General features: G+C 38.5%; 1 protein-coding gene across 3 annotated transcripts in view; it reads left to right on the top strand.

Moving 5' to 3' along the window:
* LOC135093485 (uncharacterized) overlaps nt 1–23,800 on the top strand; it is a 195,789-nt gene that overhangs the window by 141,547 nt on the left and 30,442 nt on the right. For all 3 annotated transcript variants that reach the window (XM_063992765.1, XM_063992766.1, XM_063992767.1), the window contains exons 12-14: nt 6,312–6,479; nt 21,806–21,947; nt 22,870–23,091. In XM_063992765.1, coding sequence (XP_063848835.1) covers nt 6,312–6,479; nt 21,806–21,947; nt 22,870–23,091 — 532 coding nt within the window. The remainder of the gene's footprint in view (nt 1–6,311; nt 6,480–21,805; nt 21,948–22,869; nt 23,092–23,800) is intronic.

Genomic DNA, 23,800 nt, shown 5'->3' with positions numbered 1-23,800 from the left:
TATTATAAAATCGAAGATAATGCTCTGTCCTGCTCCATGGTGAGTTATGATCTGAAGTCCTTCGCTCTTATCAGGATGTCTCTTCGCACTTATCATGGTGCTTTCCACCCGGCGGGTCACTGGGGTTGCCAAGTGTCGCCCGGAGAAAGAAAAATAGCTAAGTTACCGCTAAATTTCCAGAGCTAGTGACAACACTACATGTGGAAACATGCCAGACACTTCCACTCACACCATCCGACTCGAGAAACCGCGCTTGGAGCTCAAAACTGAGGCACGAAAATTCTTGATTATGGGTATGATCGCCGTCGTTACGGACGCATTGATGCAATCGTATATATACGATTGCCGGAAGGAAAGGGTTAAATCATTCCAGATTTCAATAGTTCCATACAGGAAGCTGTATTTCTTGATGTCACTTGAACATCCACTCTTCTCTATTTTCTTCCCATGCCCCCTCATCTGTCTCTCTTCCTCCTCTTTTGTCTAGGAGAGATACCGGCCAAAGGCAACAAAAAATCTAATAAAAAAAGCCCATTCAGATGCCCCTCTCTGAATAGGGTCTGAAGCAGTTGTAAAAAATTGAGGGATTAGCATCTTGAAACCTTCCTATTCAAGGAGCTCAAGTCATAGTAAGGTGGAAATACAGAAGCAGGACAGGAGTTCCAGAGTTTACCAGAGAAAGGGATGAATGATTGAGAATACTGGTTAACTTTTGCATTAGAAAGGTGGACAGTATAGGGGTGAGAGAAAGAAGAAAGTCTTGTGCAGCAAGGCCACAGGAGGAGGGAAGGCTTGCAAGATCAGAAGAGTAGTCACCATGAAAATTGCGGTAGAAGATAGCTAGAGATGCAACACTGCAGCAATGAGAAAGAGGCTGAAGACAGTCAGTTAGAGGAGAGGAGTTAATGAGATGAAAAGTTTTTGATTCCACCCTGTCTAAAAGAGCAGTATGAGTGGAACCCACCTAGATATGTGAAGCATACTCCATACATGGGCAGATAAGACTCTTGTACAAAGTTAGCTGCCGGGGGTGGTGAGAAAAACTGGTAGAGACATCTCAGCTTGCCTAACTTCATAGAAGCTATTTTATTTAGAGATGAGATGTGAAGTTTCCAGTTTATATTATAAGAAAAGGACAGACTGAGGATGTTCATTGTAGAAGAGGGGGACAGTTGAGTGTTATTGAAGAAGAGGGGATAGTTGTTAGAAAAGTTGTGTCAAGTTGATAGATGAAGGAATTAAGTTTTTGAGGCATTGAACAATACCAAGATGAAGGAATTAAGTTTTTGAGGCATTGAACAATACCAAGTTTGCTCTGCCCCAATCAGAAATTCTAGAGAGATCAGAAGTCAGGCATTTTGTGGCTTCCCTGCATGAACTGTTTACTTCCTAAAGGGATGGATGTCTATGAAAAGATAAGGAAAAGTGCAGGGTGGTATCATCAACGTAGGAGTGGATAGGACAAGAAGTTTGGTGTAGAAGTTCATTGATGAATAATAGAAACAGAGCTGGTGACAGGACAGAATCCTGAGGAACACCACTGTTAATAGATTTAGAAGAACAGTGACCATCTACCACAGCAGCAATAGAATGGTCATAAAGGAAGCTTGAGATGAATTTAGAGAAGGATAGAAGCTGTAGGAGGGTAGTTTGGAAATCAAAGATTTGTGCCAGACTCTATCAAAAGCTTTTGATATGTCTAAGGCAACAGCAAAAGTTTCACCAAAATCTCTAAAAGAGGATGACCAAGACTCAGTAAAGAAAGCCAGATCACCAGTAGAACAGCCTTGATGGAAACCATGCTATTGATCAGATAGAAAGTTGTGAAGTGATAGATGTTTAAGAATCTTCCTGTTGAGGATAGTTAAAAAAAACTTTAGATAGGCAGGAAATTAAAGCAATAGGATGGCAGTTTGAGTGATTAGAATGGTCACCCTTTTTATGAACAGGCTGAATGTAGGCAAACTTCCAACGGGAAGGTAGATGTTGACAGACAGAGTTGGAAGAGTTTGACTAGTCAAGGTGCAAGCACAGAGGCACAGTTTTGGAGAACAATAGAAGGGATCCCATCAAGTCCATAAGCCTTCCAAGGGTTTAGGCCAGTGAGGGCATGGAAAGCATCATTCAGAAGAATTTTAATAGGTAGCATGAAGTAGTCAGAGGGTGGAGGAGAGGGAAGAGCAAGACCTGAATCGTCCAAGGTAGAGTTTTTAGCAAAGGTTTGAGTGAAGAGTTCAGCTTTAGAGATAGATGTGATGGCAGTGGTGTCATCTGGTTGAAATAAAGGAGGGAAAGAAGAAGAAGCAAAGTTATTGGAGATGTTTTGGGCTAGGTGCCAGAAGTCACAAGGGGACTTAGATCTGGAAAGATTTTCACACTTTCTATTAATGAAGGATTTTTTGACTAGTTGGAGAATAGACTTGGCATAGTTCTGGGCAGAAATATAAAGTGCATGAGATTCTGGTGATGGAAAGTTTAAGTACCTTTTGTATCCTCTCTATCATGTATAGCACAAGAACAAGCTGTGTTATACCAAGGTTTGGAATGTTTAGCTTAAAAAGAGTGAGGAATGTACACCTCCATGCCAGACACTATCATTTCTGTTATGCACTCAGCACACAGAGACGGGTCTCTGACATGGAAGCAGTAGTCATTCCAAGGAAAATCAGCAAAATACCTCCTCAGGTCCCTCCAACTAGCAGAGGCAAAATGCCAGAGGCACCTTTGCTTAGGGAGATCCTGAGGAGGGATTGGAGCCATAGGAACAGTTATTTCTTTCTATTGTTTTTGTATTGTTAACTAATTTGTACATTATCAGGTCTCCTCTTTCTCTTCTTTCTTGTAGTATTGGTAATCCCATCTCTTCAAGTCTTTCTTCATGGTTTAAGTCTTTCAGTTCTGGTACCATCTTTGTTACTATCTTTTATAGTCTTTCCAGTTTCCATATATCTTTTTTCTATGTGGAGTCCAAATTACAGCTGCATATTCCAATGCAGGATGTATCACGCTTGTTATAATTTTCTTCATCACTCCTTTATCTAAATAGTTAAACACCCCATTAATGTTAACAAGTTGTACATAGAGCCAAATATCCCGTTTATGTGGTTTCCAGGTGTCTCCTGAATCATTATTCCCAAATCTTTTTCTTCATTACTTTTCATTATTATTTCTCCTCCCATTTTGTACTTCCACAAAGCTCTCTTTTTTCTTTTTCCTATTTCCAACACATGGCATTTTCTTGCACTAAAGTCTAGTTTTTATCTTTGGTTTCATGCATATATCCTTTTGTAACTCCTTGCAGTCATTTTCATCCTTTGTTATTTCCATTATTTTTTCATCAGCAAACAGGTTTATATAACTATTTAGATCCTCTGTCATGTCATTTACATATATTTGAAACATAATAGGTGCCAACACAGATCCTTGCAGTACCCAAATTGTCACTCTGTGCCAATTTGAATTAGTGTCTCTGATTACTGTTCTCATTTCTCTTCCTTGTAAATAAATCCATCTCAATGTTGCTTCCTTTAGTTCTTCTCCATTCACTAGCTTCCACATAATACTTTTGTGGGGAACTTCATCAAATGCTTTTTTGAGATCCAGGTATGCTGCATCAACCCATCTGTCCCTCTCTTGCACACCATATATTACTCTCATATAAAAGCTCAGTAGATTTGTTACACAGGATCTCCCTTTTCTGAATCCATATTGCTTTTCTGTAATTATCTTTTCATCTTCTGTATATTCCATCCATCTGTATTTAATTACTATTTCACAAAGCTTGCTTACAATACTTGTTAGTGATGCCAGTCTATAATTTAATGGTTCTGTTTTATTTTTCTCTTTGTATACCGGCACTATGTTAGCTCTTTTCTATTCCCTTGGTACTTTTCCTTCTTTCAACAATCTGTTAATTAAATCCCATATGGGTTCTTCCATTTGTTCTTTGCATTCTTTTAATATCCATCCATTTACTTGATCTGGTCCCATAGCTTTTCTAACATCCAGCTCTTCAAGTAGTTTCTTGATTTCTTGTCTCTTTACTTGTATCTCCTGTATTCCCTCATTCTGTGATACCACTTTCAGTGCCACAAATTCAGTTTTCTTTGTAAACACAAGTTGAAAACTCTCATTCATTAGTTGACTCATCTCAGTAGTTTCATAAATTCTTCCTTCTCTTTTTAACTTGTTTATGCCATCCTTAAAATTATTCCTTATTCCTGTTTATGTATTTGTAGAATAGTTGGGTTCTTCCTTGGATTTTCTTACTATGTCACTTTCAAAGTTTCTTCTCTTCTTATTTTACTGTATTCATTCATTGCCTTTCTGTAATCTTCTCTAGCATTTCTATTCAGTTGTCTCATCATTTTTTCCCATGCCCTGTCCTTTTCCTCTTTTGCTTCTACACACCTGACATTATACTGTTCATGCTTCCCAATTTTCACTTTTATAACTTGGTACAAACTGTTGCATCCCCCCTTCTCTATACTTGCTCACAAATATCTCATATTTTTATAGAACTACCTACTTTACCTTCAAATAGCTCTTTCCATTTAATTTTTCCATAAAAATTATTAAGCTCTGCAAAGTTTGCCTTAGCATAGTTCTGTCTCCCATTTCTATATTGTTCTTTACTGTGCAACACTTTTCTTTATGTGGTACTATTTCTGTCATCACATGATTGCTTCTTCCCAGTGGACTCAGACAATGTATACTTGTTCTACTTTCTGGGGTTTTTGTAAACACTAAGTCCAACGGTGATGGTTCTTCTTCTCTGCATCTGGTATGCTTGTTCTCCCACTATCTCATTGTATTCACCATCATGGTATGCATAAGTTCTTCACTCCATGACCCAACATTTTTTTTTCACTTCCATCTCCCAGTTAATTCCTTTAGTGTTGAAGTCGCCTACTAAGGGCACTCTGTTTGTGTTAATGTATCTGAAAAGAGAGAACACATATGAGGAGAGAAGGAGAGAGAGAGAGAGAGAGAGAGAGAGAGAGAGAGAGAGATGGGGGGAAGAAGGAGGTAGAAAGAGAGTGGCCATTGTCAAGCTCACTCACTAGCCATCACACAGTCACATATAATTTCTCTCTCTCTCTCTCTCTCTCTCTCTCTCTCTCTCTCTCTCTCTCTCTCTCTCTCTCTCTCTCTCTCTCTCTCTCTCTCTCTCTCTCTCTCTCTCTCTCCCTTATATGTGTTCATTATATTGAGCATTTACTGTAAGAAAAATGTATTTATAAATGATAAATGTATAAAAATACGTGAAGTGAATGAGTGAGATGAGGAATGCTGGGCAATTGTTGTGATGCTTGCAGTGCCAAGTGCAAACTAGTGGTGGCATATCTGAAACTTGTTTGTATCTCAGATTTTAGCTTGTAACTCAAAGCAAAAAATCATCCAAGTGACAGCTTGTAACTCAAAAATCTTGTAAATTGGAGCACTTATAAGTCAAGGTACCCCTGTATATATATATATATATATATATATATATATATATATATATATATATATATATATATATATATATATATATATATATATATATATATATATATATATATATATATATATATTTATTTATTTATTTATTTATTTATCTATTTATCTATTTATTTATTATGTAAAAGATTAACTTGTTTTCATAACAAAGTAATTGAGAAGTTCCATAAGAGTTGGCAAATAGGATGGGAAATGAGTTATAAAGTGGTGAGGGCAGGAAAACAAAGTAACCTGGGATTGATGAATCACCTGAAAAGAATGGGTGATACTGAGGTGACATACATGTTGCAAGAGCACAGTAAATGCTGTAAAGTGGGAAGATAGAGTGTTGACGTAGGGGGGAGAGAGAGAGAGAGAGAGAGTGCATGGACAATTGCAAAAGGGGATTCTTCAGTTGTGACCACCTCCTTGAGGGATTTCCCCAGGAATTGATGAACTATTAGACACAAATTACTTGTAAAGACTTGAGAAGTGGTATATTATGAATAGTATTATATGTGCATGAACTTATATTGAGAGAAGGTGACTGAGTACATATGCACACTAAAATTTTGTTTGTATTTTGTAGTGTTGTTTTCATGTTTGTTCTTCTGAACTAGTGAACTGCATGCCTGCTCCTCCCATAGCCTTACCACATAGACTTTAGCTTTCAAGTGTAACTTGTTCTCCAAGAGTTATTCATTATTTTGCACCTTTTCATCCTTTCACTGGTGTACTTGAGAAAATTGTCATTTTCATACCACACTAAGATTTGAACTTTTTAAGAAACTAAATTGAAAATAAACATTCAGTTGAAACTTTTGCCACAGATGAAGAGCAGTGATGGAGTGGTGCACAGAGCAGCCCTACATCAAGACACCTGGACCTCCCTCACTCTCATCTCACGCTACGACCTCACCAGCAAGATGACAGCCTTCACCTTTGCTCTCCCAAACCCCACAGACCACAGTGGTTGTCTGCCAGGCCAGTTTGTTGCGGTTAGTGTCTGCACTTTTGTCATTATGTTGTTATTAAAATAAGTTTTTATGTTTGAAATTCATGTGTGGTTTGTTCAGAGGAACTTTTGTATATCACTTGTGAGTTTCTCTCTCTCTCTCTCTCTCTCTCTCTCTCTCTCTCTCTCTCTCTCTCTCTCTCTCTCTCTCTCTCTCTCTCTCTCTCTCTCTCTCTCTCTCTCTCTCTCTCTCTCTCTCATAAGAGGGGTACCAACCAAGGGCAACAGAAATTAAGAAAAAGCCCTCTGAAGCAGCAATTCCTATATGGAGGTCAAAAACAGTAATCAGAAATTGGAGGATAAGGGTCTTGAACCTCCCTCTGGAAAGAGCTCAAGGAGGAGGAAATACAGAAGCAGGCAGTAAGTTCCAGAGCTTACCAGAAAAGGGATGAATGATTGAGGATACTGGTTAACTCTTGCATTAGAGAGGTGGACAGAATAGGGGTGAGAGAAAGTAGAAAGTCTCTTGCATGAGACTGCAGGAGGAGGGGAGGCTTGCAGTTAGCAAGATCAGAAGAGCAGTCAGTGTGAAAATAGTGATAGAAGATAACAAGAGAGACAATATTGCAGAATGAGAGAAGGGCTGTTGATAGTTAGTTAGAGGAGAGTTGATAAGATGAAATGCTTGTGATTCCATCCTGTCTAAAAGAGCAGTATGAGTGCCCCCCCCCCCCCTCCCATACATGTGAAGCATATTCCATACATGGACAGATAAGGCCCCTGTACACAGTTAGCAGCTGTTGGGGGAGAGATTTAAGAAAAGTTGGTGGAGATGACTCAGAATGCCAAACTTCATAGAAGTTGTTTTAGCTAGAGATGAGACATGAAGTTTCCAATTTAGATTATTAGTGAAGGATAAACTGTGGATGTTCATTGTAGAAGAAGGGGACAGTTGAGTGTTATTGAAGAAGAGGGGATAGTTGTCTAGAAGGTAGTGTCAAGTTGATAGGTGGATGAATTGAGTTTTTGTGACATAAAACAATGCTAAGATTGCTTTGCCCTAGTTGGGAATTTTAGAAAGATCAGAAGTCACGTTCTGTGGCTTCCCTGCATGAGATGTTTAATTCCTGAAGGGTTGAACATCTTTGAAAAGACAGGACTCTACTGTTGATGTTGTTGTGAGGGGTGCACTTTTAAATTTTGGTGCTTGAAGCATTTGAAACATTAATAGCTAACAAAGTTTCACCAGCCTTTTTGTAAGCAAAAGTTTTCCAGGTAAAAGTAAGTACATACTTATATAGTGTCATTAAACATTATCAATGAAATAATAAATATGCACTTGTGTTCAAGAGTATCAGTCTCTGTAATTGAGTGATGTTTTAAGTCTGCAAACTTTGCCAGCAGCATAAATTATGTTTTAGTTGTTTGGCTCAGGCATATCCCCCTTTTTTTTGGTGTTCTCATGATAGTCATCTTAATAGATTTGAACTCAACCTAGTCATCTTAACACATATCTTGTGGTTGGCTTCAACCACACCTCTGCATGGTTGTAATGTGCTTGAAGCCATTTATCTTCAGTATGCCAGCAGCCACCAGCCAGACATTACGAAAAGTGTGAACGTTGAGGCAGACAAAATACTAGCGTTCCCAGATGAGGCAGGATTGAGCTCAGATAATTCAAACTGTACTTGAGGACTTATTACTACAAGTACCAGGATGTTCCAGTTTACTTCTATAGAGGAAATGACAGTAACACTACAAACTAGTGAAGATGAAGAAACAAAGCCTCATGATTTATACAACATTTTTTGACAGATGAAATCCTTGATCTGATAGGAGCAGGATATGATGTGATGAAACCTCAGAGTGTCTTGGAGTATAATTCAGTGAAGGAAGGTGTATGTGGAAACTTTTTAGACCTTAATACTCACCCTATGGTCTCCCAGCTAACACATCACCACAGAAACCACTGCTAAATATAATTATGAATAACTGATAACTTAGCTGCAGTGACAGCTGAATGGTGAATCCAAATAGTTGGTGTTCCAAGACCAGCAGTTTGTCGTGTTTCGTAGCTATGACAGATTCTTGGAGGTTTTCCTGGTTTTGTGCTTCTAAGTTCACCTTAACTTAGTGAATTTAATTAGTTGCAAGCAATAGAGTGGCAGAGATATATCATAATAGGACTTGTTATGATGGCAGGTGGCTGGCAATTGCTGGTGAGGTAGGCAGCTGCACTCACTCCCTTGTGGGCTTCCAACTCACCACGTTAAAAACAAAAGCTATATGCCTTTTGTACACTTCTACCTTACTTTTATTTAATTCAGTAACTAATACTTAATTTGTGCTGGATTAACCTTAATGGGAAATTTTCAGAACTAATCCGCCAGATGTCGGCACTATTGCATGTCCCCTAGTGACGTGAGCTAAAATACTTTTGTTCAATGAATACAGTTCAGTTTTATCTGTGTTACTACTTGGAAGGAATTGTGTAGAAAAGTATGTTATATAAACTCATTGCATCTTTATCTATATAGAATGACTCTGTCGACATATTTGATATTGCTCCTATGTGTGAGAAGGGGACATGTCTGGTGCTGCTGCCTGGTGACACTCACGAGTTTATCAAACTCCCCATTACCTTTTAATATAACTTTGCAACTTACATACAAATCACAACACAAACCAATAACGCATACATATTTGCATGTGATACAAGCAGAAATTTCCACAGTGTAGATGTGTCTGATCAGATGGCTTCATATTACACGGCACTAATAAAAAGTAATAAGTGGTACATGAAGATTGCCATGGAGTTGATAACTGGAACATCACTTGTCAGTTCGTGGATTCTGTTCAATAAATACTTCAGCAGGAAAGTCATTCCTCTTGGAGCTTTCACTGAATGTATTGTGGAGTATCTAGTAACTGGTTCACATTCCAGCTCAGGAACAGAAATAGATGAAAAAAACAACATGGAGCGATCTGTATGCCAGAAAAAATCCTCACATATGCTCAAAACAGCAGGTGGAGGAAAGAGAATGAATAGAAAAAGATGTCAGCTGTGTTATCAAATGATCTCATTGAATGAAGGATGGAAAATAGCAGCAAAAAGAGCAAGGAAAGTCTCAACCTTTTGTTCTAGTTATGAGAGTAATCCATTCATGTCCTTTGATTGCTGTAATTTGAAGCATCATAGATGATATGTAAAGGAAATGTAATGAACTCAAAGTGTTGTGTTTTGCATTTACTAGTTTTGTGTTCAAAATCTTGTGTATTTATTTAATGCAGGCATGTATACATGTTGAGTAAATTTTTACTGAAGGATCTTAATTCTTCTTTTGTACTTCTTACTTCTGCTCCCAGGTAGGCTTTCAGCCTGTCAGGCAGGCTAGCACTCTTCTCCGGTTAGTCCTCTCAAAGCTTTCTTCCTCCCTTAATTCCTCCAACGTCCCCAGTCCATTCACCTCCAGGATTTCTTCCACCCTGTCCTTCCATCTCTTCTTTGGTCTCCCTCTAGATCTTCTACCTTCTGGCCTCCAGTTCCATCTTTTCTTTGTATTTCTTTCTTCATGCATTCTCTCCACATGTCCAAGCCATCTTAGCTGTGCCTTTTCTATTTTGCTTCTAACTGACATTACTCCAATCATTTCTCTTATTTTTGATTCAATCTCTTCTAGTTTTATTTACTATTGCTCTTAAGGTTTTCATATCTGCTGATTGAATTCTGCTCCAGTCTCTTGTGGTTAATGTCCAACTTTCTGAGGCATATATTAAAATTGGTACCAGGACTGATTAAAATATAGTTTTCTTTGCCTCTGTAGGAATATGTTTATCCTTTAGGATAGGATATAGGGCACAGACACCCCTACTATACTTTGATATTCTTTCAGTTATCTCTTCTTTGTTCTTATATCCATCTTTTGCAAACACACTTCCCAGATATTTAACACACTCAGCTTCTTTCACATATTCATTTTCAGTTTCTATTTCTACAATATCTTCATTTTCCTTTGTTACAGTTAGTATTTCAGTCTTTTGTATATTGATGCTCAACCCCGCCTCGTCAAAGCATCTTTTCCAACAATTTAGAGATCTCTCCAACTGCAGCCTATTATTACCCCAGCAGGCTGTCATATGCATACACTAATACATTTCCATCTCCATGAACTCCTGTTCTCTCTTTATACCTTTTTATGATGCAATCCATATATACTATGAATAGTAATGGAGATAGCACACTTCCTTGTTTTACTCCTGCTGTTATATCAAACCACTCATTTTTCTCATAACCAGTCTTAACGAGACACAAACATGGCTTATGTGTACTTTCTATGACTTTCTGCAGTTTTTTTGTCATTCCATATTCCTCCACTAAACATTTCCAAAGTTTATTTCTTGGAACAGAATCGAATGCTTTTGTCAGGTCTATAAAAGCACAATATAAATTTTTGTTGGACTCCCAACATATTTCCATGACCATTCTCAAAATAAAAATAGGGTCTGATGTACTTCTATCCTTCCTATACCCATGCTGTTCTTCTCCTAGTGTAGCTGCACCGGCTGGGCATCAATTGGCTCTCAGGTGATCTGTTTTACTGATCACACCCATCATCGTAGGGTCGAGGAAAGGCAGTTCTTTCTTTGATATTTATTGATGAGGTAGGCATGACCGTAAGAACTGTGAACAAGTTCTCGGTCTGTTTCTTACAAAATAACATTATACACTGATACTAAACACTTTCAACATATTACAATATTCATTAACAATACATGCAATCAACTTGGCACTTTGACAATCAGTTTTTACTACAAAATTAAAGTATTTACCTCGGTCACCATCCTGCCCGTCTTTGTCTGAGCGCGACTCGGTTGTGAGTGATGCCCGCAGGCGACCAGCAGTTTAACCCCACACTACCAACAAGTGAGCATTGGCTTTGGTGCTTAATATAACATTGAATACTGATACTTACACATATTACACGTTTTCATGCAAATAGAAAACTATTGAACATTTCACTTATAAATGCCGAGGAATAATGACATGAGGTACATACGCTTTACATACAGTAACATGGCTCCCCTAAATTGTGTAACAATTTACCTTAAATTAACATTAGTATGTACCTTAAAACTAGGATTAGCACATAATATGTTTTGTTACACTGGCTATTTGGCGGGGATGCTCCGGTCTGTTATTATGCATTACCTTCTAACAGCAATACTAGACTATGTATTGGCCTCTCTATGATGGTCCCGTTTGCCTTTGTGCGTCTTCCCTGATTGTCAAGACTACAGTTTGACGCCAGGACCTTAACCTTTCTTACTAGGCCATCATGATCAGGAGATACTTTATCCATTTAGGTTTGACATAATCTGGCACCTCATTATCCCATTGAACTGCATTCTTACATAATTCTTGTAAAATTTGCTTTCCAGTCAGTTTGAGAGGTGACACTAGACCTAATGGATCATATATAGAACTCACTGTTGACAAAATGCCTCTCCTGGTGAGTGGCTTGTCTTTCAGCTTTATTCTAAATTGAAATGTGTCAGATTCTATGCACCACTCAGCTCCCAAAGTTCTTTCTATAGGCAGTGTGTCTTCATTCTTACTAAAATAAAAACTTTTAATTCCATCTGCTCTCTCATAAGGAGAAATTGCAGCTAATACATCTTTGTTGTTTGACAAGAACTTATGAAGGTTAAAACCTCCCTTGTAACTTAATTCTTTGCTCTCCTGAATAAGAGTGACAGCTTCATCCATTGTAGCTACTGACTTCAAACCATCATCAACATAAAAGTTGTTTCTTACAAACTTGGCTGCATCAGATCCACACCCGTAATCATCTGCAGCTTTCTTAAGTGCAAAGTTGGCTACACCTGGAGATGATGTAGCTCCAAACAGGTGAGCTGTCATCCTGTATTCAGCTATCTCATTATTAAGGTCACCATTTTCCCACCAAAGGAATCTTAACATGTCTCTGTGTTCTGGGTTGACCTTCACTTGATGGTACATTGCTTCTATATCACATACAAGTGCAATGCTTTCGTACCTAAACCTACACAACACGCCAATAAGTTTGTTGGTAAGGTCTGGGCCTTGTAACAGGTTGTAATAGTAACAGTTTAATGACTGGTTCCTGTAGTTTGCACTACAGTCAAAGACAACTCTCAACTTCTTTGGCTTTTTCAGATGATAGACTCCATGATGTGGAATGTACCAGACATTACCATCATTCCTAACTAAATCCTTTGTCAGTACTTACTCTGCATAACCTTTGGTAGTCATATCATCCATAAACACTTTGTAATCACCTTTGTGTTGATTATCCTTCACAAGTTTAGCTCTTAACTTATTGAGTCTCTGCTCTGCTAATAGTTTGTTGTTTGGAAACTTGACGTTATCATCTTTAAGAGAAAGAGGCAACTCATAATGGCCATCCTTCAGCTGATGTCCTCCTTCTTTCATCTTACTCATAAACCTTTTATCTTCATATGATAATGGAGTGTCAGCTGACTTTCTATCACTGAAGTCAAGTTCAAACATCTCTCTCACTTGAGAAGGATTAATCATCTCCTTGGTTTTAGTAGGAACCACTAAGAAATTAACACTTTTTTCTTCATTGATTTCTACTTCTTGTGTCACTGTTCTGTAGACTACCACTGTATCCTCCTATGGACTTGAATGGGGTGAGATTCTACCAATGATCCCCCAACCTAGCTCTGTCCTACGAGCATAGGGATGCTTCTTGCTATCACCTGCTATTTGCTCTTCTGCCATAATGGCTTCTGCACAATCAAAACCAATGAGGAGTCCTATACCAACGTTTGGGTCATATTTCATTAGTTTGTCAGAGATTGCCTTTAAGTGGGGCCAGTCACAAGCAGTCTCAGGCCTTGGTATCTGACTCCGTCCAGCTGAAATGTTTCCTGTTGAATATGCTGAAGGGATTGATATTTCCACTTCTTCATTATAACCTCTTACTTTAATTAAGTCCATGAATTTTGGTAGAATCAGTGATTTGTTTTCCACTTATTGTGTGGATATTAAGTGACACTGATGGTCCGCTAACTCCCAATTTATTCAGAGTGCTTTCCTTGATGAATGAAGCATCAGACTGCTCATCCAGCAGGGCATACACTAAAACTTTATTCTCTTCATTACTAACATGATGCAGCCATACAGGAACTATCATGGTGTGCATGTCATGTGTCACTGATTCTGTAACTTTGACCTTATTTGCTACTACTGTGGGTTTATCATCTTGAGGCTGAGTTGCTTCTGCTGGCACCCTTTGGCTCTCAGTTCTTGTCATATCATCATTGTGAAGAGCTGTGGGATGGTATCTTTGACATACTTTACAAACTTTCCTTCTACAATCCTTTCCTTTGTGACCCATTTTTAGACACCCTTTTTTTTTTTTTTTTATGTAGGAGAGACACTGGCCAAGGGCCACAAAAATCTAATAAAAAAATGCCCACTGAAATGCCAGTCCCATAAAAGTGTCAAAGCAGTGGTCAAAAATTGCTGAATAAGTGTCTTGAAACCTCCCTCTTGAAGGATTTCAAGTCATAGGAAGGTGGAAATACAGAAGCAGGTAAGGAGTTCCAGAGTTTACCAGAGAAAGGGATGAATGATTGAGAATACTGGTTAACTCTTGTGTTAGAGAGGTGGACAGAATAGGGGTGAGAGAAAGAAGAAAGTCTTGTGCAGCGAGGCTGCGGGAGGAGGGGAGGCATGCAGTTAGCAAGATCAGAAGAGCAGTTAGCATGAAAATAGCGGTAGAAGACAGCTAGATATGCAACATTACGGCGGTGAGAGAGAGGCTGAAGACAGTCAGTTAGAGGAGAGGAGTTGATGAGATGAAAAGCTTTTGATTCCACCCTGTCTAGAAGAGCAGTATGAGTGGAACCCCCCCAGACATGTGAAGCATACTCCATACATGGACGGATAAGGCCCTTGTACAGAGTTAGCAGCTGGGGGTGAGAAAAACTGGCGGAGACGTCTCAGAACACCTAACTTCATAGAAGCTGTTTTAGCTAGAGATGAGATGTGAAGTTTCCAGTTCAGATTATAAGTAAAGGACAGACCGAGGATGTTCAGTGTAGAAGAGGGGGACAGTTGAGTGTCATTGAAGAAGAGGGGATAGTTGTCTGGAAGGTTGTGTCGAGTTGATAGATGGAGGAATTGAGTTTTTGAGGCATTGAACAATACCAAGTTTGCTCTGCCCCAATCAGAAATTTTAGAAAGATCAGAAGTCAAGCATTCTGTGGCTTCCCTGTGTGATATGTTTACCTCCTGAAGGGTTGGACGTCTATGAAAAGATGTGGAAAAGTGCAGGGTGGTATCTTCAGCGTAGGAGTGGATAGGACAAGAAGTTTGGTTTAGAAGATCATTAATGAATAATAAGAAGAGAGTGAGTGACAGGACAGAACCCTGAGGAACACCACCGTTAATAGATTTAGGAGAAGAACAGTGACCGTCTACCACAGCAGCAATAGAACGGTCAGAAAGGAAACTTGAGATGAAGTTACAGAGAGAAGGATAGAAACCGTAGGAGGGTAGTTTGGAAATCAAAGCTTTGTGCCAGACTCTATCAAAAGCTTTTGATATGTCCAAGGCAACAGCAAAAGTTTCACCAAAATCTCTAAAAGAGGATGACCAAGACTCAGTAAGGAAAGCCAGAAGATCACCAGTAGAGCAGCCTTGACGGAACCCATACTGGCAATCAGATAGAAGGTTGTGAAGTGATAGATGTTTAAAAATCTTCCTGTCGAGGATAGATTCGAAAACTTTAGATAGGCAGGAAATTAAAGCAATGGGACGGTATTTTGAGGGATTAGAATGGTCACCCTTTTTAGGAACAGGTTGAATGTAGGCAAACCCTGTACATAACCATTTTTCTTTAGCAAATTTGTACCTAGTATTACCATCAAGTTTGGCAAATTCCTTGCAATCATCTAAATCATGATCCTTTGTACAGTAGTGACAGAATCGTCCTTTCCTTTCCTGGTCCTTGGGATACTGTTTGTTGGCTTGTACATTTACTTTACTTTGGAATGTCCACATTGGTTTTTCCTCAATTGCTTTAGCCATGAAAGTTCTACTCCCTCTATTCTTTGTCATGATGTTTGATTCCCTTGGTTTCCAATTGGTTGCCTTTGTGTGAGTTTTGATCCAATCATTTACTTCCCTACTTACTGAATTCCAGGAAACAAAGGGATTGCTTGCTCCTTTTGCTTCTTTCTGGACAAATTCACATAACATTTCAAAGAGTGGGTGGTGCTCTTCATTGCTACTAGGAGTGTTGTTATTACTGTTAGTATCAAGATATATCATTACTTGCTTTCTCCAGTCATGAACAATATGTTCAGGGAGTTTTGCTAGCACCTTTCTCTGCTCTCTTGGGTCATTCAGAAATGACAAATGAGAAGTGTGTTTCATTGCAGCTAAACAGCACTTCAAAAAATCTGAGAATACTGTTAATGCTGGACCATTATGCGGAGAGATTGGTAGCCAATTCATTAACTTTTTTGTGTAAGCATCAGCTATGATGCTTTTGTTTTCAAATCTATCCCTAAGAATTTTTCTTTGCTTGCACATAGTCAGCATCAGAGTTAAAGTGCATTAACATTTTAATGGCATCCTTTGCCTCACCAGTTGTATACCTGTCTAAGTAGGCAAGTCTCTCTCTCTGCCAATAGAAGTTTTAGACTCTACATAAGTTTCAAAGTTTTTCAACCAACTTGGAAATTCCATGGGTTCTCCATCAAAAGTGTTAGGTTCTGTTGGAGGGAGGCTCCACTTGGGATCAGGTATGTTAATTGCAAAGGTTCCCTCAGGATAGGAAAAGGATTGATGATTCTGTCTCACATTATTAGGCATGTTGACATTATGAGTGTGTCTACGAGAGCTTGGTACAAGACTTTGAGCTGTAGGGTTGAGATTTATTGCCTGAGGTTCACTAAATATTTGTCCATCTATTTCATTTGTCATCAATTCATTATCTCTATTGCAAGAAGGTTCCTGTGGGTCATGGAATGTAACATATTTGTGAGGCATGGCATTGTCACTTTGTTGATTTGCAATTGCTTGTGCTTTCATTTCATTTTGTGACTCTATGTATTGTTGAAGATTACTTTGCTTCTCTACACTTTCATCATTACCTGGAAGCATTTTTACTTCTTCTTCAACTAAGCTAAGAGCATTAAGCTCTGCACTAGCAACTGCTAAATCTCTTTCTTTTTCTTTGCAAATATTGCCTGGTCTCTTGCTAACATAACTTCTGCCTCTGCTTTTGTCTTAGCTAACCTAACTTCTACCTCTCCTAAACTATCCTGATATTCCATTTCCTTTCTAAGTCTGGCTACCTTTCCTGCTGCTTCTTGCTTTCTTTGTGCTGATCAACGTGATGAAGTAGATGAGACTCTAGAATGTCTAGACCGTTTGCTAGAACAAATTGATCCTTTGTCATTCTTTAACTCTTTTCTTTTACATTCTATACTTTCTAATATTTCATGGTGAATTCATTGGTTGTGTTCCAGCTCTTCATTTAGCTCCTCTGACTTTTCTGGCTCTAGTTCCACCAGTTTTGTGTATTCCACATAATACTGATGAAATGCCTCTATTACTTCACTTGACATGGGCTCTAATTCAAAGGGGCTAATTACAATTTTTAGTCCTTTCTTAATTTTGCTGGTAACACTGTTCCATTTATGCTTACAGGACTCTGCTCTTCCCTTGGCTACACTGACTTGATATTCTCTTCCTTTGTCGGTCAGCACTCGCTCCCTGACACTAACTTCTTCATTACAAGTTTGATCCTTGTCCACTTGCTCATCCTCACCTTCCCTAAGGGCATCTACAGGATTAATTTCCTCAGTATCAGACATATCTAACAACTTAATTGTGTCAATACTGAGACACTGAAAGAGCAATTATAATTACCACTCTAATACTAGTTAATTGTGGGTACCTAATTTTCACTTAGGCAACTCAATTCAGTGCACATACATACTATTATACTTTCTTGCCTGTGACCATGGGTTCTACAAAATGGTGGCAAGGCACAGTGGGTAGAAGGGAGTGGTTGTCGTCAAGGGTAGAGCTGACCCCAGGGCCTCAGAGGTCAACCTATAGGCTTACGTCAGCGTCCCCTCGTCCTGTGACTCACTCTTGCTATGGTTTCACATGGAGCCAATTTCTTGCTTGTAGGTCGAGTTCTTACTTGTAGGATCGAGTTCTTACTTTAGCCGCACCGGCTGGGCATCAATTGGCTCTCAGGTGGTCTGTTTTACTGATCACACCCATCATCGTAGGGTCAAGGAAAGGCAGTTCTTTCTCTGACGTTTATTGATGAGGTAGGTATGACCATAAGAACTGCGAACATGTTCTCGGTCTCAATTTCTTACAAAATAACATTATACACTGATATTAAACACTTTCAACATATTACGATATTCATTAACAATACATGCAATCAACTTGGCACTATGACAATCAGTTTTTACTACAAAATTAAAGTATTTACCTCGGTCACCATCCTGCCCGTCTTTGTCTGAGCGCGACTTGGTCGTGAGTGATGCCCGCAGGCGACCAGCGGGTTAACCCCACACTACCAACAAGTGAGCATCGGCTTTGGTGCTTAATATAGCATTGAATACTGATACTTACACATATTACACGTTTTCATGCAAATAGAAACCTATTGAACATTTCACTTATAAATGCCGAGGAATAATGACGTGAGGTACATATGCTTTACATACAGTAACACCTAGCTTCGGCTCTATCACTGTTCTAGCTCACCTTTCAAGAATTCTTTCATAAAGTTTAGCTATGAGGTTAATGAGAGAAATGCCTCTATAATTGTCGCAGCATCCCAAGTCACTTTTTCCTTTATAGATGGGTAGTATGATGGTCTTATCCCAATCTTGTGGTATGGTTTCTTCTCTCCAGGCTTTATTGAATGTTCTCAATATCTTCTTCAGGATGTTACTTCCCTCTTTAATCAACTCGATTGGTAAGGCATCACATCCCAGTCCTTTGTCATTTTTGATCTTCTTCAGGGCTTTTAGCTCATCTCTTGTTATTTCATTATCTTGTTCTTGTCTCTCACCATCCTCCTCCTCGTTCTCCATGCCTTTACCAATGTCTTCACCTCCAGCATTCAGCAGGTTTTTAAAATAGTTTTGCCATTTTTCATTTATCTTGTTCAGTTCTATGATCACATTACCTACTTCATATTTAATATTATACACCATGCTTTTGTCCTTCCAATATGACTTTGCTAATCCAAAGATTTTCTTCTTACTACCTTTTAGATCTTGTTTCGCTGTCTCTCCTAACTTTTTCCAAACATTTTTTTGTGCTGTTCTTTTCACTTCTTCAGCCTTATTTCTTGCAATGACATACTCCATTCTTGTTTCCAGTGTTTTATGTCTTAACCATTTTCTCAGTGTCTTCACTTTTTCCTTGACTGCACACTTTACTTCCTCTGTCCACCAAGGTGTATGCCTTTTTTTACTACCTCCCACCATTTTTGTTCCTAACGTTTCTTCTGCGACACCTTTGATTGTTTCTTTCAGAGCTTGCCAGTCCTCATCTTCTTCTCTACGATCAATTTTCTCATCTACTGCTGCTCTATATTTATCCTTTGTTTCGCCATCTTTAAGTGACTCAACTTTGATGACTTTTCTCTTTTGTGTTTGTTTAGGTTTAACCTTCTTAATATTCAGGTCCCCAATTAGAAGTCTGTGATCTGAATTTAGTGAGTCACCTGGTAGGATTTTTACATCTTTGAATAGTCTTTTATCTGATGTCAGCATGTAATCAGTTATGGACCTTTGGTTGAACTGCTGAGTCACTTGATTCCATCTGTACCTTGTATAATGATGTTCATCTTTATGTTTAAAAAAGCCATTCATAATCTTCATGTTATTTTTCATGCATAAGTCTATCAGATTTTCTCCTTCTGTGTTTTTCACTTCTTCTCCAAAGGGTCCAATGATATCTTTTATACCTCTTTTATCCTGTCTTACTTTAGCATTAAAGTCACCCATGATAATAGTGACATTATCTCGATTCAGATTAATGTCATCCTCCAGCATCTCCCTATACTCTCATTTTTCTTTATCAGTGTGTCCTTGTTGAGGTGCATACACCTGATATATAAAGTATTTCTTGTCCCTGATGTTCAGAATACAGTACATTAGCCTTTCATTAATTAATTTTACTTCTTGAATGTATGGTGAGAGTGTTGGTCCTACAATGAATGCTATGCCATGTTTCCTTCTTCCTGCCCCGACTCCACTTTACATCAGAACAAACCCACCACCGAGATCCTTTCCTCTTACTTTTCCAAAATGTCTTGTCTCTGCTATACCAAATATATCTATATTTCTTCTCTGCATCATTTCAATTATTTCTTCTTTATCTGTGTAGGTAGCAATGTTAATGTTTAAAGTTGCACATCTAATTTTTGGCACCATCCGAGGTCTTGTCCATAAACATCTGTTTCGTCTACAATAGGTCCGTCCTGGTTCCAAGGCTGATCCTTGAGTTTCCCAAGCAGTGTCTTTTTTTTTTACATCACCGGCTTGCTAGGCCTATCGTGACAATCCTCCTCTTTTATCAGAGCTTAGGACCAGCATGGGATTCTGGCTGTCATTCCCCATGACAGAGTTTCCTTCAGAGTTTCTTCTTTTGTGTACATTAAAAACATATTACTAATTTTGTGTTTAAATTCATATATGTTATATTTATTTCATGTAGAAATACATGTTGAGCAGTTTTCTCAAGGATTTTTCTTGACCATGAAAATATATTATTTTTTTCCTTTGCATCAATAAATTCCACCTTACCATCAAATAAACTGTATAGAAAATTCAAGGAAAATGTTTTTCTAACACTACATTGTAAAAAAAAGAAAAAATACAATTGCAGGTAATTTATCATGTCTGACTGTAGTATTAATTCAAAATAATACAGTTATGTGTTAGATAATAAACTTTTTGTAAATTGTTATTTTCATTCCATATAAACATAATCATTGATACTCAAAAATGTAAATATGTGCACCATTATTGGATAACTAGATTGATAGTAATTAGCTTTAAAATGGCCACCAGTGGGTTAGGATGCAGCAAGGGAGTCAACCACCTGACCTAGTGGTGGGTCAGGTCACAAGATATATGCTTATAGATTTGAACTCAACCTGTAATTAAACTTCCCACCCAAACCACAGGCAGTGCTCATTGGAGTTCAGTTTTTATGAACCACACATTCATTTCATATTCTTGCACATCTATATGAATCAAGGTTGTTTTTTTATGTCAGTCTATATGTCAATGAGGTTTTCCTATTATATAATCATGTAATTCATATAATTAACATTCTCATTAGTTCAGAGCTCACTAGTTCAAATTCTTATAATTCAAAGTTGGTTAAATTGACAGGTGAGTGTAGTTTTTAAGAGTGGTCATCAAACAGTCTTTGATTCAGTTAGCCTTTGCCAGTCTCATAGTAATGTTGATGATCAAAAAAAGTAACAAGAGAAATTAAGCATTGCTTACATTCTGAATGTGCATTTAGTGTTAAGACATGACACTGACAAGAAGAGATGACATGAACAAGACAGATGTGTTGAGAAAGAGTGCATGACAAAACTACTTGTCATGCACTCCTAACCAGCAAAAAAAGCAACACAATTTTCTTTATTGATTCATTTATTTTATCAGTAACATCTCTCAAAAGTTTTTATTTTACTTACCATAATATTTCATCAAGATTTAGACATATATACCTACCTATTTCCATCTATTATCCCCATCCATAAACTTGTCTAATCTTCTCTTAAAGCTCTTTAGTGTCCTAGCACTAACAACATGATTACTGAGTCAATTCCACTCACCTACCACTCTATTTGAGAACCAATTTTTCCTATCTCCTTCCTAAACCTAACTTTTTCAAGCTTGAACCCATTATATCTTGTTCTACCCTGGTTGCTGATCCTAAGAATTTTGCTTACATCCCCAAGACAGAGGGATGGCAAGAAATAATGGGGTAGATGCTGGTACAGTGTGAGAGAGAGAGAGAGAGAGAGAGAGAGAGAGAGAGAGAGAGAGAGAGAGAGAGAAGAGGATTAGAGTGTGTGAGCATGGACAGTTGTAATACTCATCACTCTTTTGCACTGATCATTCCTTTGAGAGAATAACCCCTGAAGCAGACATGAATCAGTGTTGGCAAAGTGAGTTGGCAGGCCTTCTTCCTGTTAGGCCACATGAATGACCAAGCCTAGGTTTCCAGCTGTGTTGATAGAAGAATTATCCATCAGATAAGTAACATGATCCTGTCTTTTCGAACAGGTACGGCTGATGGAATCTGGGAAGCAATACCTCCGCTATTTCTCACCAGTGTCTCGTCCTGATGACTTTGGGCGGCTGGAGGTGGTGCTCAAGTACGAGACACAGGGAATGCTCTCCACCTTCTTCAAGAGTCTCCAGCCTGGTGAGCTTGTCCTTGTGTAATGGTGCCTTTGCCTTGTCCTTCCTATGTCACCATACATAAGGTAGTGTAGCTTATCACAACCTGTCTCATAATGGCCAACAGATGTGTTGCTGTTTGTTCTTCCTTTGTATTCTCTGTTGGATCATTCAAGGTCAGTTGAACTTCAGTTGGTTCTCAGTGATTATATTTCCTCATGAGACTAAAATGTTGTCTTATATTTTGTATTATTAAGTCTTGTTTCAGAAAATCTGAAATCCTTATGATCTTCAGTCTCAAGCTTTCAAGATGAATGGCATGGTATCTGTGTTCCTCCAAATGTTCTATCCAAAGCTCATTATTCTTCTGTAATTTGTGATGCCCAAGGTTCCCTTTAGCCATATATACTGGCATATTGCATGCTTCCTACCATTATTTAGACATGTTACCTGTTTCTCACCATACATTAAAGACCTTAACTAGTCACTTCACAAACATTCCATCACTTTCCGAAAGTCATAACTGGATTCCCTTCCAGCTCTTGTGACATGTAGTAGGAAGAAACTTGATTTTAGTTATATAATTTAAGATGATGTGTAATAGGAGGAAGCTGAAGATGAATAAGGTTGTGGGAAGAGTGACAAGATTTAGTAGTGATGGAGGGATGTGAGGTATATTGTTGTAAATCATGAAATGCTGGAATAGGTGGCCAAGTTTTAAATTAGAGTGTGGCTGTTGAGGTAGAGAGGCCTATGGATGCAGAAATGAGCCCCAGGATGGGAGAGAGAGCAAAGTGAGGCTAGGAGAGTTTGTAGATTAGGATCTTGATTGTGGATGCAAAAATAGAAATGTTTGAAGGAATTGTTATCCCAATTGTTTTGTATGGCTATGAAATGTAGGCTATGTGAGGTTCTGAGAAATGAAAATGAACCCCTTCATCCTACAGGCAGCATGGTGGAGTTCAAGGGCCCCTGTGGTGGCTTTGAGTACAAGGCCAATCAGCTCGACGAGATCACAGTGCTGGTTGGTGGAGCAGGGGTCACCCCGGCATTACAACTTGCCCGCTGTCTTGCCCACGACTCTGCAGACAACACCCGTCTTACTCTCCTTTACTACTCTGATAGTTTCCAAGACATTCTCTACTACTCTGAGCTAAAACAACTAGAAGGTCAGTGTTTTGGAAATTTTTTTTTTTTTTTATATATATATATTTTTGCTATATAATTCCTTTTCTGAAGTGTTTATATATTTTAGTACACAAAAGAATGCACCCACTCTGGATGGTCAGTGTCCTACACCAGTTAATAGGAAATAAATATAAATGTGCATATGAATCTGACAGCATTCATTTAGCTGCTAGCTCCTGTTATACTACTCAATGTGCTCTGTGTTGTTTACACCAGACAGACAAATGAAGAGAAGTATATGTGCTGAAATGCATTAATCATGAGGGTTCGTACTCTCTGCCATGCCATATTCCTACCATTTTTTGTGTTTGTGTGTGTTTACCTAGTTGTATTTACCTAGTGACATAAAGGAGAGAAGCTAAGCTCATACTGTCCCATCTCCATAATTGTTTTTTATCCAACTTTTCTTTATTCATGAATATTATTAACACTCACCACTTCCTCTCCAGTCCATTCCATGCCTCACTGCTTCTATGAGAAAAGCTAAACTTCTTTATGACCCTTCTTCAATTGGTGGTTTTAGTTTTCTTCCAAGTTGTCTTGTTTCTCTTTTGTTCATTACAAAAGCCTCAGGAGAAGGCAGTAGAAACCTGCTGAAACGATAATTACTCCCAGTGAGGTCTAAAGCACTGTTCAGGGGGTGCTGTGAACTTATCATTAAACCCAGCTGTGACCTCACTGAACGTTTCC

The sequence above is a fragment of the Scylla paramamosain genome, chromosome 43 (genome assembly GCF_035594125.1).
Source record: "Scylla paramamosain isolate STU-SP2022 chromosome 43, ASM3559412v1, whole genome shotgun sequence".
In the NCBI taxonomy this organism is placed as follows: Eukaryota; Metazoa; Arthropoda; class Malacostraca; order Decapoda; family Portunidae; genus Scylla; species Scylla paramamosain.
This window is presented reverse-complemented; position numbering and strand designations above follow the sequence as displayed.